The 16,052-nt window shown below is 41.7% G+C and overlaps 1 protein-coding gene across 1 annotated transcript; it reads right to left on the bottom strand.

Moving 5' to 3' along the window:
* Positions 1-6,103: 6,103 nt before the first annotated feature.
* LOC120942814 (olfactory receptor 1052-like) lies at positions 6,104-7,039 on the bottom strand. The gene has a single exon (XM_040355739.1). The coding sequence runs from the start codon at positions 7,037-7,039 to the stop codon at positions 6,104-6,106; it is 936 nt and encodes a 311-aa protein (XP_040211673.1).
* Between the last annotated feature and the right edge of the window lie 9,013 nt (positions 7,040-16,052).

Genomic DNA, 16,052 nt, shown 5'->3' with positions numbered 1-16,052 from the left:
CCGGTATTTTTAATTTGTAAATAAAGACAAATAAATACATTATTGTTGTCTGAAAAATATATATATTTTTTGGGGGGTGGACAATTTAAAAATAAGTAAATAATTTTGTATTATCACATTCTCTGAAAAAAGTTTCTCCCAAGTTTGAAAGGAAAGTATGTGGTACCAAAGTACACTTGAATAGATGTAAAGTAAATTGAATGTCAAAAAAGTAAATAAAAAAAGGTGAATCAATATTGGTTGAGTTGGCTCCACCCTTCAACTCTTCTGGGAAGGCCATCCACAAGGTTTAGGGGTGTGTCTATGGGAATGTTTGACCATTCTTCCAGAAGAGCATTTGCGAAGTCAGGCACTGATGTTGGATGAAAAGGTCTGGCTCGCAGTCTCCACTCTAATTTATCCCAAAGGTGTTCTATTGGGTTGAAGTCAGGACTCTGTGCCGGCCAGTCAAGTTCCTCCACCCCAAACCCCCTCATCCATGTCTTTATGGATCTTGCTTTGTGCACTGGTCCAAATCATTTGGAGGAGGGGGGGATTATGGTGTGGGGTTGTTTTTCAGGGGTTGGATTGGCCCCTTAGTTCCAGTGAAGGGAACTCTTAAGGCTTTGTGGGAGGAGTTTGGGGACGGCCCCTTTCTGTTCCAACATGACTGCGCACCAGAGCACAAAGCAAGGTCCATAAAGACATGGATGAGCGAGTTTGGGGTGGAGGAACTTGACTGGCCTGCACAGAGTCCTGACCTCAACCCGATAGAACACCATTGGGATGAATTAGAGAGGAGACTGTGAGCCAAGCCTTCTTGTCCAACATCAGTGCCTGACCTCACTAATGCTCTTCTGGAAGAATGGTCAAACCTTCCCATAGACACCCTCCTAAACCTTGTGGACAGCCTTCCCAGAAGAGGTGAAGCTGTTATAGCTGCAATATTCAATATTGAACCCTACGGACTAAGACTGGGTAGGCAATAAAGTTCATGTGTGTGTAAAGAGAGGTGTTCCAATACTTTTGACGATATAGTGTATTTTTGGTAGTCCTACAATAAGATGAGTGACGCCATAATGTACAAAACCAAATGATTCCCCCAAACTTTACTCTTATGCCGTGTACACACGCTCAAAATTTCCGACAACAAATGTTCGATGGGAGCTTTTTGTCGGAAATTCCGACCGTGTGTAGGCTTCATCGGACATTTTCTGTCGGTATTTCCGGCAACAAAAATTTGAGAGCCGGTTCTCAAATTTTCCAGCAAAAAAAAAATCAGTTCTCGTAAATTCCAATCGTGTGTAGACAATTCCGACGCACAAAATTCCACGCATGCTCTGAATGAAGTACGAGATGGGAGCGCTCGGTCAGGTAAAACGAACGTTCGTAACGGAGATAGCACGAGGCTGAAAAACGCGAATCATCTCTCACCAAACTTCTACTAACACGAGATTAGCAGAAGGAGCCCAAAGGGGTGGCACACTTGCTATGGAACTTCCGTTTTATAGTGCCGTCGTACGTGTTGTACGTCACCGCGTTTTTGACGTTCGCAATTTCCGACAACATTTGTGTGACCGTCTGTATGTAAGACAAGTTTGAGCCATCATTTCATCGAAAAATTATCCCTGGTTTTATGTCCGATCGTGTGTACGCGGCATTAGAAGCAGCTGACTTCCTCACCGGCATCCCAATCGAGAGCATTCAGCTCATGCCTATAGTCACAGTCCTAGTGTCATTCTAAAGTGTAGTTAGTGTACGCCCCCCCCCCCCCCCCTCTCGTTTTCCACCTTGTAGTTTAGGAACCCTCCACAGAGGATCCATCCAGTTATCTTCTTATATGATGTTGTTTATTATCACTCCTGTTTTACAACCCACCCATGTAAACAACGCCTAGTCAACATTGTATATGCCTAGCCAAATATGAAAATGTCTTATCGTGTACAGCCCAGGGGCAATTTAGTGTACAGCGAAAGACTGTCTTCCAGGGGCAATTTAGTGCACAGCGAAAGTCTGTCTTCCAGGGGCAATTTAGTATACAGCGAAAGGCTGTCTCCCAGGGGCCATTTAGTATACAGCGAAAGGCTGTCTCCCAGGGGCAATTTAGTGTAGAGCGAAAGGCTGTCTCCCAGGGGCCATTTAGTATACAGCGAAAGACTGTCTCCCAGGGGCAATTTAGTGTACACCGAAAGGCTGTCTCCCAGGGGCAATTTAGTGTACAGCGAAAGGCTGTCTCCTAGGGGCACCTTAGTGAACAGCGAAAGACTGTCTCCCGGGGGCAATTTAGTGTACACCGAAAGGCTGTCTCCTAGGGGAAATTTAGTGTACACCGAAAGGCTGTCTCCCCGGGGCAAATTAGTGTACAGCGAAAGGCTGTCTCCTAGGGGCAATTTAGTGTACAGCGAAAGGCTGTCTCCTAGGGGCAATTTAGTGTACAGCGAAAGGCTGTCTCCCAGGGGCAATTTAGTGTACAGCGAAAGGCTGTCTCCCAGGGGCAATTTAGTGTACAGCGAAAGGCTGTCTCCCAGGGGCAATTTAGTGTACAGCGAAAGGCTGTCTTCCAGGGGCAATTTAGTGTACAGCGAAAGGCTGTCTCCTAGGGGCAATTTAGTGTACAGCGAAAGGCTGTCTCCCAGGGGCCATTTAGTATACAGCGAAAGGCTGTCTCCCAGGGGCAATTTAGAGTACAGCGAAAGGCTGTCTCCCAGGGGCAATTTAGTGTAGAGCGAAAGGCTGTCTCCCAGGGGCAATTTAGTGTAGAGCGAAAGGCTGTCTCCCAGGGGCACCTTAGTGAACAGCGAAAGGCTGTCTCCCAGGGGCAATTTAGTGTACACCGAAAGGCTGTCTCCTAGGGGAAATTTAGTGTACACCGAAAGGCTGTCTCCCCGGGGCAATTTAGTGTACAGCGAAAGGCTGTCTCCTAGGGGTAATTTAGTGTACACCGAAAGGCTGTCTCGCAGGGGCAATTTAGTGTAGAGCGAAAGGCTGTCTCCCAGGGGCACCTTAGTGAACAGCGAAAGACTGTCTCCCAGGGGCAATTTAGTGTACAGCGAAAGGCTGTCTCCTAGGGGCAATTTAGTGTACACCGAAAGGCTGTCTCCCCAGGGCAATTTAGTGTACAGCGAAAGGCTGTCTCCTAGGGGCAATTTAGTGTACACCGAAAGGCTGTCTCCCAGGGGAAATTTAGTGTACAGCGAAAGGCTGTCTCCTAGGGGCAATTTAGTGTACAGCGAAAGGCTGTCTCCCAGGGGCCATTTAGTATACAGCGAAAGGCTGTCTCCCAGGGGCAATTTAGAGTACAGCGAAAAGCTGTCTCCCAGGGGCAATTTAGTGTAGAGCGAAAGGCTGTCTCCCAGGGGCACCTTAGTGAACAGCGAAAGACTGTCTCCCAGGGGCAATTTAGTGTAGAGCGAAAGGCTGTCTCCCAGGGGCACCTTAGTGAACAGCGAAAGACTGTCTCCCAGGGGCAATTTAGTGTACAGCGAAAGGCTGTCTCCCAGGGGCAATTTAGTGTACAGCGAAAGGCTGTCTCCCAGGAGCAATTTAGAGTACAGCGAAAGGCTGTCTCCCAGGGGCCATTTAGTATACAGCGAAAGGCTGTCTCCCAGGGGCAATTTAGTGTACAGCGAAAGGCTGTCTCCCAGGGGCCATTTAGTATACAGCGAAAGGCTGTCTCCTAGGGGCAATTTAGTGTACAGCGAAAGGCTGTCTCCCAGGGGCCATTTAGTATACAGCGAAAGGCTGTCTCCCAGGGGCCATTTAGTATACAGCGAAAGGCTGTCTCCCAGGGGCAATTTAGTGTACAGCGAAAGATTGTCTCCCAGGGGAAATTTAGTGTACAGCGAAATGCTGTCTCCTAGGGGCAATTTAGTGTACAGCGAAAGGCTGTCTCCCAGGGGCCATTTAGTATACAGCGAAAGGCTGTCTCCCAGGGGCAATTTAGTGTACAGCGAAAGGCTGTCTCCTAGGGGCAATTTAGTGTACACCGAAAGGCTGTCTCCCAGGGGCAATTTAGTGTACAGCGAAAGGCTGTCTCCTAGGGGCAATTTAGTGTACAGCGAAAGGCTGTCTCCCAGGGGCCATTTAGTATACAGCGAAAGGCTGTCTCCCAGGGGCAATTTAGAGTACAGCGAAAAGCTGTCTCCCAGGGGCAATTTAGTGTAGAGCGAAAGGCTGTCTCCCAGGGGCAATTTAGTGTAGAGCGAAATGCTGTCTCCCAGGGGCACCTTAGTGAACAGCGAAAGACTGTCTCCCAGGGGCAATTTAGTGTACACCGAAAGGCTGTCTCCCCGGGGCAATTTAGTGTACAGCGAAAGGCTGTCTCCTAGGGGCAATTTAGTGTACACCGAAAGGCTGTCTCCCAGGGCAAATTTAGTGTACAGCGAAAGGCTGTCTCCTAGGGGCAATTTAGTGTACAGCGAAAGGCTGTCTCCCAGGGGCCATTTAGTATACAGCGAAAGGCTGTCTCCCACGGGCAATTTAGAGTACAGCGAAAAGCTGTCTCCCAGGGGCAATTTAGTGTAGAGCGAAAGGCTGTCTCCCAGGGGCAATTTAGTGTAGAGCGAAATGCTGTCTCCCAGGGGCACCTTAGTGAACAGCGAAAGACTGTCTCCCAGGGGCAATTTAGTGTACACCGAAAGGCTGTCTCCCCGGGGCAATTTAGTGTACAGCGAAAGGCTGTCTCCCAGGGGCAATTTAGTGTAGAGCGAAAGGCTGTCTCCCAGGGGCAATTTAGTGTAGAGCGAAATGCTGTCTCCCAGGGGCACCTTAGTGAACAGCGAAAGACTGTCTCCCAGGGGCAATTTAGTGTACACCGAAAGGCTGTCTCCCAGGGGCACCTTAGTGTACACCGAAAGGCTGTCTCCCAGGGGAAATTTAGTGTACAGCGAAAGGCTGTCTCCCAGGGGCAATCCTAGATCATTCCAGTGTTGAAATCACCCCCTTATGGGTATTCCATGCGGATGGGTATATAAAACACCATATCAGCATTTATGAGCTGCTGCTTTGTAATCCCTAAGTGGACTCTGGCTCTGCAGCATCAACACTTCTTAGCATGGCTATCTGTTTTATGCCATCTTTGTGTGGCGTCTGCCTTGCCCCTGGTTGGAAACGATCCAATCATTATCCATCTGTGCCAAGTTAGCTGCTTCTTGGTCACCTATATGCAGTCTCTTGGAATTATTCCATTTGTTGGATACTCTTGGTGAACTTCTCTGCTATTGGATATGTGTACACAAGGCCTAGTCTACTACAAGACAGTGAGATCCGTTTTCTCTTTTTTCAATTTCTCTATTGTTTTCTATTCTATTGTCTCTAAGGTCCGGCATATGGGTTACTCTTTGAGTACCCTTTTTTGTTGTTCCCTCTCAAACTTACGGATTTGGCGATGTGAGTGCTCCCCCTTCTATTTTCATTGTTGTCATTATCATATCCTGTAATGCAATTGAATTAAAATGCCCCCCTCGGGTTATACTCAAATCACCTTTTTGCGCCTGATCTCCCGGACTTTGGGGACCCAGTATCGGCCGATCGTAGGTCTCCTGGACCCCAAACTTGGCATACATGTCTTCCTTTACAAGCGTGCAAAGCTTATTGTCCGGAGGACCTACGGCCGGGGTGCACCGATTTCTCAAATCCGGGCACCCCTTTCATAGACTCCCATGTTAAATGGTAATTTCTCTGGTGATTTTGGGGACTCGGTACCGGCTGGTCGTAGGTCTCCTGGACCCGAAACTTGGCACACATGTAGCCCCATTTTTCCTCTACAAGTGTGCAAAGTTTGTTGACTGAGGGACCTACGGCCGGGGAGCACTGATTTTTCGAAGCCAGGCAAAGCCCTTCTATATACTCCCATGTTAAACGTCAGTTTAGTCATGGACACAGTGAGGCATGGGCACAGTGAGGCATGGACACAGTGAGGTATGGGCACAGTGAGGCATGGGCACAGTGAGGCATGGGCACAGTGAAGCAAAGTGAGGCACAGTGAGGCATGCAGATGGACACCCTAGGCTTATACTCGAGTCAATATGTTTTCACATTTTTTTGTGGTAAAATGAGGTGCCTTGGCTTATATTCGGGTCGGCTTATACTCGAGTATATACGGTAGGTTTAGTTACGGTGAATTCTATACTGCGTTGGGGAGGATCTTCTTTAAAACATCTCGGGACGCTTTTCTGATATCCTGGTTCCTCAGACTGTAAATCAGAGGGTTGAGGAGTGGAAGGATCACCGTGTAAAACACAGAGACCCCTTTGTTACCGGCAAACCGATGACTTTCATTTAGCTGAAAATAATTAAAAAATACGGAGCCATAAAATATAAACATCACAGTGAGATGAGGGGTACATGTAGAGAATACTTTACGTCTACCGCCCCCAACTTTCATTTTTAGGACGGTTTTGAATATATAGACATAGGACAGGAAGGTCAGCGTCAGACACCCGATAGTAATGGAGCCACCAAAGATAAAGAGGAGAAGAACGTTGATGGAGATGTCACTGCAGGAAATCTGAAGCAACTGAGGAAGGTCACAGAAGAAACTTTCTATAATATCTGATCCACAAAATGTTAAATTGCAGGTATAAAGTGTGTGAACTAAAGAGTTGGTAAAACTGAGACACCCCACGATGGTCATCAACTGACCACACACTTTCCAGCTCATGATCTGTGTGTAATGTAACGGCTGACAAATGGCAGAAAATCGGTCATAGGACATGACAGCCAACAGAGAAACCTCAGAAGTAGTACAGAAAGTGAAGAAGAAGACTTGGGTTATACAAGCTGATATAGTAATTTTTCTTGTCTCGGTGTGAAGGTCAAATAACATCCGTGGGACGGTTAATGAAGAACAACAGAGGTCCAAACCGCCCATGTTCCCAAGGAAGAAATACATAGGAACATGGAGGTGAGATTCGGTGACTATGAGGACAATGATCAGAGAATTCCAGATTAATGTCAGAAGGTAGATGAGGAGGAAGAAGAGAAACAAAGGGAGCTGTAGAGTCGGGAGGTCAGATAATCCGGAGAGAATTAGATCCTTCAAAATGGTCTGATTTCCCATTGTAACAGTACGGCTCTCTTTTGTTAATTTTAAGTAATATAGAATATATAGTAATAATATACAGTTCACTTTTTGTTGCAATTTAGAGAATTGATTTATTACAAATTCAAAACATTTAATGATACATTTATAAAAACAAATTGTAAACTGGAGATTCAAAACTCAAAATGTTTGCAGAAAACTCGAGTCCCTTATTAATTATAAACAAATGTTATCATTTTTCTCAAAAAATCTCAGATGTTGGTGAAAACATCACATTTTCTGTCCAATTTGTGGTTAAGAAAGTGACCAAAAAAATAAAAGAAAACTATACAAGAAGCATCAAGAGAGCGGAACCAATGGTCAATAAGTCTGAAATGGTATTTTATAAGATAATCAGAAAAATAATAATAGTTGTAATGCATTTCGGAGGTTCAGGCACGGCCCCTTCTTCTGTACTACAACAGCAAGATAATAGAAATATTATTCATAATACAAAAATAATAATAAAATTCATATAGTAAAATTATTTATTTAAAAAAAAAATGGTAAAAAAAGGAAGAAATGTCAAGTAAAAAAATTCATATAGTAAAAGGCTTTATTATTAACCACTTAAAGACCGAGCTTGTTTTTTAGACTCAGTGTTTACAAGTTAAAAACAAGTTTTTCTGCTAGAAAATTACTTAGAACCCCCAAACATTATACATTTATTTTCTACCACCCTAGAGAATAAAATGGCGGTCGTTGCAACACTTTTTGTCACACCGTATTTGCACAGTGGTCTTACAAGCGCCCTTTTTTTTGGAAAAAACACATTTTTTAAATAAAAAATAAGACAACAGTAAAGTTCACCCAATTTTATTTAAATTGTAAAAGATAATGTTACGCCGAGTAGATTGATACCCAACATGTCACGCTTCAAAATTGCGCCAGCTCGTGGAATGGCATCAAACTTTTACCCTTAAAAATCTCCATAGGCGACGTTTAAAAAATTCTACAGGTTGCATGTTTTGAGTTACAGAGGAGGTCTAGGGCTAGAATTATTGCACTCGCTCTAACGATCGCGGCGATACCTCACATTTGTGGTTTGAACACCGTTTTCATATGCGGGCGCTGCTCACGTATGCGTTCGCTTCTGCACGCGAGCTCGTAGGGACGGGGCTCTTTAAAAAAAAATACCTATTTATTTTACTTTATTTTATTAATTTTAAAACAGTTTTTTTTTTTTAATTGGGTCATCTCTTGTAATAGAAAAAAAACATGACAGGTCCTCTTAAATATGAGATCTGGGGGTCAAAAATATGTCACATCTCATATTTACACTTAAATGCAATAAAATAAAATAAAAATGTCATTTGAAAATATTACAAAAAAAATTTACCTTTAAGAGATATGGGCGGAAGTGACGTCACTTCCGCCCTGCTTCGGTATACAGGTGGGGGCCATCTTCCCCTCACTCGTATCCATACCCAGCAATGTGAAGGAGAAGGACCTGATTAGGGTCGACGGAGCCATCGGTAGCGGCGGAGGGAGCGAGAGAGCGGTGGGAGGGGGCCCCCTCCCGCCGCCGATAACGGTGATCTTGCGGCGAATCCGCTGCAGAGACCACCATTATCGGAAACAGAACCGCCCACTGAAAATATGGATACCTTGGTTGTGGCAGCAGCTGCTTCCGTTACTGCGATATCCATCTTTAAAATGCTGAAGTATATATACAGTGGGCGGTCGTGAAGTGGTTAAAAAGCTATTTTAAATTAGGAAAAAAGGCAAGAAAAAGTCAAAATGACCAATATATATATATATATATATTTATATATAAAATATCTCATTGCTTTTCAGGGGTTCAGACAATATCCCTTCTTTGGTGCTAAAACATCACAATAATAGAAACGTTTATAATAAATAATAACACTGATTAAATGGACTTATAAAAAAAAAAAAATAATAATAAACCTAAACTTTTTCAGATTTGGTAAAAAAGTAAGAATGTATACAAAAAAAATTGGTAAAAAAGGTAAAAATTGGTAAAAAAGGAGGAAAAGTCAAATAAAAAAAAGTCATATAGTAAAAGGCTTTATTATAAAAAAAACTATTTTAAATTTGGAAAAAAGGCAAGAAAAAGTCAAAATGACCAATATAAAAAAAAAATCATTGCATTTCAGGGGTTCAGACACTACCCCTTCTTCGGTGCTAAAACATCACGATAAAAGAAAAGTTTATAATAAATAATAAGTAATAACACTGAGCAAAAGGATTTATAAGAAATTAATAAACCTAAACTATTTCAGATTTGGTAAAAAAGTAAGAAAATGTAAATAATAAAATGTATACAGTAAAATGTTTTATTATAAAAGAAAAAAAATATAAAAAAATTTGATAAAAAAGGAAAAATTACAAAAAAAACTATGTAAGAATATTTAAGAAAGCCACACAGCATTGTAAATTAGTCTAAAATGTTATTTTTATGAGACAATCATTAAAAAAAATAAAAATAAAATGCCAATGTGTTTCAGGGAATCAGAAACTCACCTATTTTTCAGCAAGAAGATAGAGGGGCAGATCCACAGTGAAAGTACGCCGGAGTATCTACTGAAACGCTGGCGTACTTTCAAATTTCCTGCGTCGTATCTTTGGTTTGAATCCTCAAACCAAGATACGACGGCTTCTGGGTTAGAATCCGACAGGCGTACGCCTTCGGATCTTAGATGCAATACTTTGGCGCCCGCTGGGTGGCGTTCACGTCGTTTTCCGCGTCGAGTATGCAAATTAGCTATTTCCGACGATCCACGAACGTCCGCGCGGCCGTCGCATTCTCTTACATCATCTCTAGTCGGCTTTTTCTGGGGTATAGTTAAAGCTGCTATTTTGCAGCGTATAGATAGACTTGCCATGTTAAGTATGGCCGTCGTTCCCGCGTTATTTTGATTTTTTTTTTGCGCAAGTTGTCCGTGAATCGGGATGGACGTAATTCACGTCTAAGTTAAAAAAAATGACGTCATTTAGCACAATGCACGGCGGGAAATTTAGGGACGGCGCATGCGCAGTTCATTCGGCGTGGGGACATGCTTCATTTAAATTAAACACGCCCCCCTACTCGCCGATTTGAATTAGGCAGCCGTTACGAGGGATACACTACGCCGCCGTAACTTACGGCGCAAATTCGTTGAGGATTCGTTGAGGATTCAAACCAAAAAAAGTAAGTTATGGCGGCGTAGCATATCTCAGATACGCTGCGCCGTGAGAGTTCATAATAAATAATAACATTCATAAAAGCGATTTATAAAAAAACAAACCCAAACTATTTCAGATTTGATAAAAAATCTAATGCTGTGATACTACCATATAAGAGGCAATTCTAGCACTATTATAACACAGAATAATAAAACAATCTCTAAAACATCCAATGGCATCTGCTAAAAAAAAAAAAAAAAAAGAAGAATATTTGGTAAAAAAAAAGTCATATAGTAAAAGGCTTTATTATTAAAAAGCTATTTTAAATTAGGGAAAAAAAGGCAAGAAAAAGTCAAAATTACCAATCTAAAAAAAAAAAAATGTCATTGCATTTCAGGGGTTCAGACAATACCCCTTCTTCGGTGCTAAAACAGCACGATAATAGAAAAGTTTATAATAAATAATAAGTGATAACACTGAGCAAAAGGATTTATAAAAATAAATAAACCTAAACTATTTCAGATTTGGTAAAAAAAAAAGTAAGAAAAAGTCAAATGATAAAATGTATACAGTAAAATGATTTATTATTAAAGAAAATAAAATATTTGAAATTTGATAAACAAAGGAAAAATAAAAAGTAAAAACAATATACAAATATTTAAGAAAGCAACACTGCACATTAAATGAGTCTAATATTTTATTTTTATGAGACACTCATTAAAAAAAAAGAAAAGAAAATGATAATGTGTTTCAGGGATTCAGACATTTTCAGGGTTATAACAGCAAGAAGTTATAGGCCGGGATTCACGTACGACTTACGCCGATGTATCTACTAATACGCCGCGTAAGTCCACAGATGCGCTGTCGTATCTCTGCGCCTGATTCAGGAAACCAGATACGCCTGAATTTTGGAAAGATACGACCGACGTAAGTCTCCTACGTCGTCGTATCTTGGGCGCATATTTACGCTGGCCGTAAGGGGCGCTTCCATTGATTTACGCATTGAATATGTAAATGAGCTAGATACGCTGATTCACAAACGTACTTACGCCCGTTGCAGTAATCTACGCCGTTTACGTAAGGCGTACGTCCGGCGTAAGTTTACCCCTCATAAAGCAGCGGTAAGTCATGTTAGGGTATGGACGTCGGAACAGCCGCCGTAGTTTACGTAGTTCGCGTAAGTCGTACGTGAATGGGGCTGGGCGTAGGTTACGTTCACGTCGTACGCATTGAGGGGTCGTATCTTAGGGAGTATATGCGACGTGATTCTGAGCATGTGCGCGCATGTGCCATTCGTTCGGCCCTTCATTTACATGGGGTCACGGTTAATTTTAATACAACATGCCCACTTCCCTCCTAATTTGAATAAGGCGGGCTTACGCCGGCCCATTTACACTACGCCGCCGTAACTTATGCCGCGTACACACCATCACTTTATGTGATGAAAAAAATTGACGTTTTTAAAAACGTCACTTTAATTGACTGTGTGTGGGGGAAAACGTTGTTTTATGTCTTGTAAAAAACGACCAAAAAAAATTGAAGCATGCTTCAATTGTATGTGTCGTTTTTCAAAAGTGCACTTTTTACTTCACAGAAATTGACCGTGTGTAGCAAAAAACGTCGTTTTCTAAGACGTTTTTTCATCCACGCATGCCCAGAAGCTACTTATGAAGCAAGCTTCAAATGGTAAAACGTGGTGGAACGTAACCTCACTTTGCAAGAACATTGTGAGAAAAACGATGGTGTGTAGGCAACTTCGTCTTTGAAAATTGAAGTTTCAAAAACGTCATTTTTTACTTCACAGAAAGTGTCGTTTTTTTTCATCACATAAAGTGATGGTGTGTATGCGGCATTAGGGAGCAAGTGCTTTGTGAATACTGGTCTTGCCTCTCTATGTTACGTCGGCGTAGCGCATATGAGCTGCGCTGCGCCCGCTCAAACATACGCCGCTGTCTGTGAATCTGGCCCATAGAGTTTATAATAAATAATAACATTCATAAAAGGGATTTATTAAAAAAAATAAACCTAAACTATTTCAGATTTGATTAAAAAATCGAATGTTGTGATACTACCATATAAGGGGTAATTGTAGCACCATTATAACACAGAATAATAAAATAGTCTCTTAAAACATCCAATGGCATTTGCTAAAAAAATAAATAATAATAATTATAATAATAATAATATGCTTCATTATTGGCTAAGTCATGGCAAAGCGGACAGTCTCTGCTCACATGATAAAATAGTATGAAACAATATGACCGACTGCATCAGAAACACAACAAAACAGTTTAAGACTACAGTACATGACCAATTCCCACCGTGCCATAAATAGTTAAAGATATTACTAAAGTTGAGTAAAGGATAGTAAAAAAAAAAAAAAATAAATACAGAAAATAAATAATAAAAAAAACTGAAAAATTAAAAGAGTTATTCCTGCATCCTCAAAAAAAATATTTTAAAGTATTTTCCTAAATATTCTATATTTTTGTGAAATCTAAGAAGCTCAACTTGTGGACCAGGACCTTTGACAGAGACTGACCTCTGTGTTTAATAATGAACCATTGAATTACTTTTCTCCTTTCTCCACACAGAGCCTAGATGGCTGTATCGGCTGCCAGAAAGTGAGACTTTACTACAGAAAATTATTATTTTGTGCTGCCTAAATATATATATATATTAATTTTTCTTGTTTCAGCCTCTTCTCAGATATTGTCTGATAAATCCGGATGGAAGAGAGGAGGGGGATCGTCCCTGGAAGGGTCAGTTCAGTAGCAGCAGATCTGATATGGAGACAATTTGCTGAAAATTTTTACTATTAATATAATAAAAAAATCAGAGTGACATTTAAATTGTAATCTCTTTTATTAGCTTCACATTCTTATATTTATAATGCAGAAATCCCCTCCTGACGTCCCCGGAGCACACAGGAGAGGATATTTTCTCTAAATGATTCCAGACTCATTTTAAATCTTAAAACTTCTTAGTAAATTAATCTCTACAGAAAACAGAACATTACATGAAATAATTTATCCCTCAGCGGAGTACAAGTTAAGTAAATTATTTTATATTACTACATTTTCTAATAAATGTTTCTCCTGAGTTTGAAAGAAAAAAATGTGATGCTGAACTTCAATTAAATACATTTAAAGGAACTCCAATGTCTATTTTTTTTTATATAAAATGCAATAAAAAAATGGTCATAATAATAATAATAATAATAATAATAATAATAATAATAATAATAATAATAATAATAAAAAAAACAATCTCTCAGGATACAGAAAATAAACAATATTAAAAGAAATCCAACATATTACTAAATACAAACAATGAGAAAGGAAATACATAAGATAAACATTTATATATAAGTGTCAGGATATATTCCATAATTACCATGGAGATGTGCATGAGGGCCCCATTCTGGTCACTGATGTTCCAAAGAACCCCCTTCCCCCTTTCTTCATCTAGTGTGTATTTTATTATAGGCCTCTCCTTCATTGGTTTATATGGAGTGGCTCTGATTGGTGGGCATCTATATTCCCTCTATTCAAATCATACTCATACTTTCTAAGATTGTATAATTTCCAATCTCCGGTATTTTGCATAAATCAGCTCAGATTTTGTTTGGTAGAGACAACTAATTAATGCCGAATCATGGAGAGAAATTAAGTATTCATGACATCAGAGATGTGCAGCTTGTCTCCAATTATTATAAATGAGTTGCATTGTTTTAGGATTTGTTTCCTTATTTGTTGGGCCCGTCATTGAAGATATCTTCCTCTTTCTGCAGCCAAGCGCTCCTCGTTCACCAGGAAATGAGGGATGAATGTTCCTTCTGTCCCGGCTTCTCCTTCCTTATGTAATGTACTTCAGGTTGGACCCGTCACTCTCTTCTCTCTCTCTCTCTCTTTCTCTCTTCTCTCTCTCTCTCTCTCTCTCTCTATTTCTCTCTTCTCTCTCTCTCCTCTCTCTCTCTCTCTCTCTCTCTCTTTCTCTCTTCTCTCTCTCTCTCTCTATTTCTCTCTTCTCTCTCTCTCTCTCTCCTTCTCTCTCTCTTCCCTCTCTCTCTCTCTCTCTCTTCTCTCTCTCCTCTCTCTTCTCTTCTCTCTTCTCTCTCTCTCTCTCTCTCTCTCCCTCTCTCTCGCTCCTTCTCTCTCGCTCCTTCTCTCTCGCTCCTTCTCTCTCTCTCTCTCTCTCTCTCTTTTCTCTCTCTCTCTTCTCTCTCTCTCTCTCTCTATTTCTCTCTTCTCTCTCTCTCTCTCCTTCTCTCTCTCTTCTCTATCTTCTCTCTCTCTCTCTCTCTCTCTCTCTCTCTCTCTCTCTCTCTCTCTCTCTCTCTCTCTCTCTCTCTCCCCTCTCTCTCTCTTTCTCTCCTTCTCTCTCTCTCAAATTCAAATACGCTTCATTGGCAGGACCAAATACATGTTAGCATTGCCAAAGCAGTTGAGTTTGTATAGGAAATGGGGGTAATATAAAGGGGAATGGACATAAGTCTGTGAAAAGTCCTCTCTCTCTCTTTCTCTTCTCTCTCTTTCTTCCTCTCTCTCTCTCCCGCCCTCTCTCTCTTCCCATCTCTCTCTCCCTCCCTCTCTCTCTTCCTCTCTCCCTCCCTCTCTCCCCCTATCTCTCTCTTCCTCTCTCTCTCTTCCTCTCTCCCTCCCTCCCTCTCTCTCTCCCCCTATCTCTCTCTTCCTCTCTCTCTCCCTCCCTCTCTCTCTCCCTCCCTCTCTCCCTCCCTCTCTTCCTCTCTCTCCATCCCTCTCTCTCTCTTCCTATCTCTCTCTCTCTTCCTCTCTCTCTCCCCCTCCCTCTCTTTCTCTCCCCTGTCTCTTTCTCTCTCTCTCCCTCTCTCTCCCCTCTCTCCCTCTCTCTCTCTCTTCCTCTCTCTCCCTCCCTCTCTGTGTCTCTATTCCTCTCTCTCCCTCTCTCTCACACCCCCTCTCTCTCTCTTTCTCCCCTCTCTCTCTTCCTCTCTCTCTTCCTTTCTCTCTATCTCTCTCTCTCTCCCTCTCTTCCCCCCCCCTCTCTCTCTCATTCTCTCTCTCTCCCCCTTTCCTCTCTCTCTCCCCCCCTCTCCCTCCCTCCCTCCCCCCCTCTCTCTCTCTCTCTCTCTAAATGAATCCTGAGAACTGCCAGCCAACAGAGGAAGTGACACTAAAACCTTCTTCTAGTTATAAAATAAAGAGCGAGATTTCTGAGGCATATAATAAATATATATATATATATATATATATATATATATATATATATATATATATATACACGTGAACGATGTAAAGTTGGCTTCTACCTCCCCGTATGAGAGGAGGACCGACATTGGAATGTGTATGGCACTGAGCAATGATTACTAGGAGGTCACCCCCGGACCTTCTTAAAGGCACAGTACATTTCACATAATGCAGATGAGGGACTAGCAACAATGTCCCCCCCCCCCCCCCTGAAATAGTTGTCTTCACCCATCTTCTCTGGTTCTTGTATAAACGATGGGAGGTGTGCGCACACCTTGTCTCCAAATATTATAAACGAGTTGCATTGTTTTCGGAGTTATTTCCTGATTTCTGAGTTCCGTCACCAGACACAGCTTCCTCCTTCTGCAGCCAAGCGCTCCTCGTTCACCAGAGAATGAGGGATGAATGTTCCTTCTGTCCCGGCTTCTCCTTCCTTATGTAACGTACTTCAGGTTGGACCCGTCACTCTGCTAGATGAATCCTGAGAGCTGCCAGCCAACAAAGGGAACGACATGAAAACCTTCTTTTTATTCTGAAATGAAAATTAAAAGTTTCTGTAGCAAACAATAAATATTGTCAAAAGCGACATACCACTCCAAAAAAAAATCGTATATATATTTTTCCCAGTTAAA

Source organism: Rana temporaria, chromosome 6, assembly GCF_905171775.1.
Source record: "Rana temporaria chromosome 6, aRanTem1.1, whole genome shotgun sequence".
Classification (NCBI taxonomy): Eukaryota; Metazoa; Chordata; class Amphibia; order Anura; family Ranidae; genus Rana; species Rana temporaria.
The sequence above is the reverse complement of the archived record's forward strand: the minus strand, read 5'-3'. Positions and strand labels throughout refer to the sequence as shown.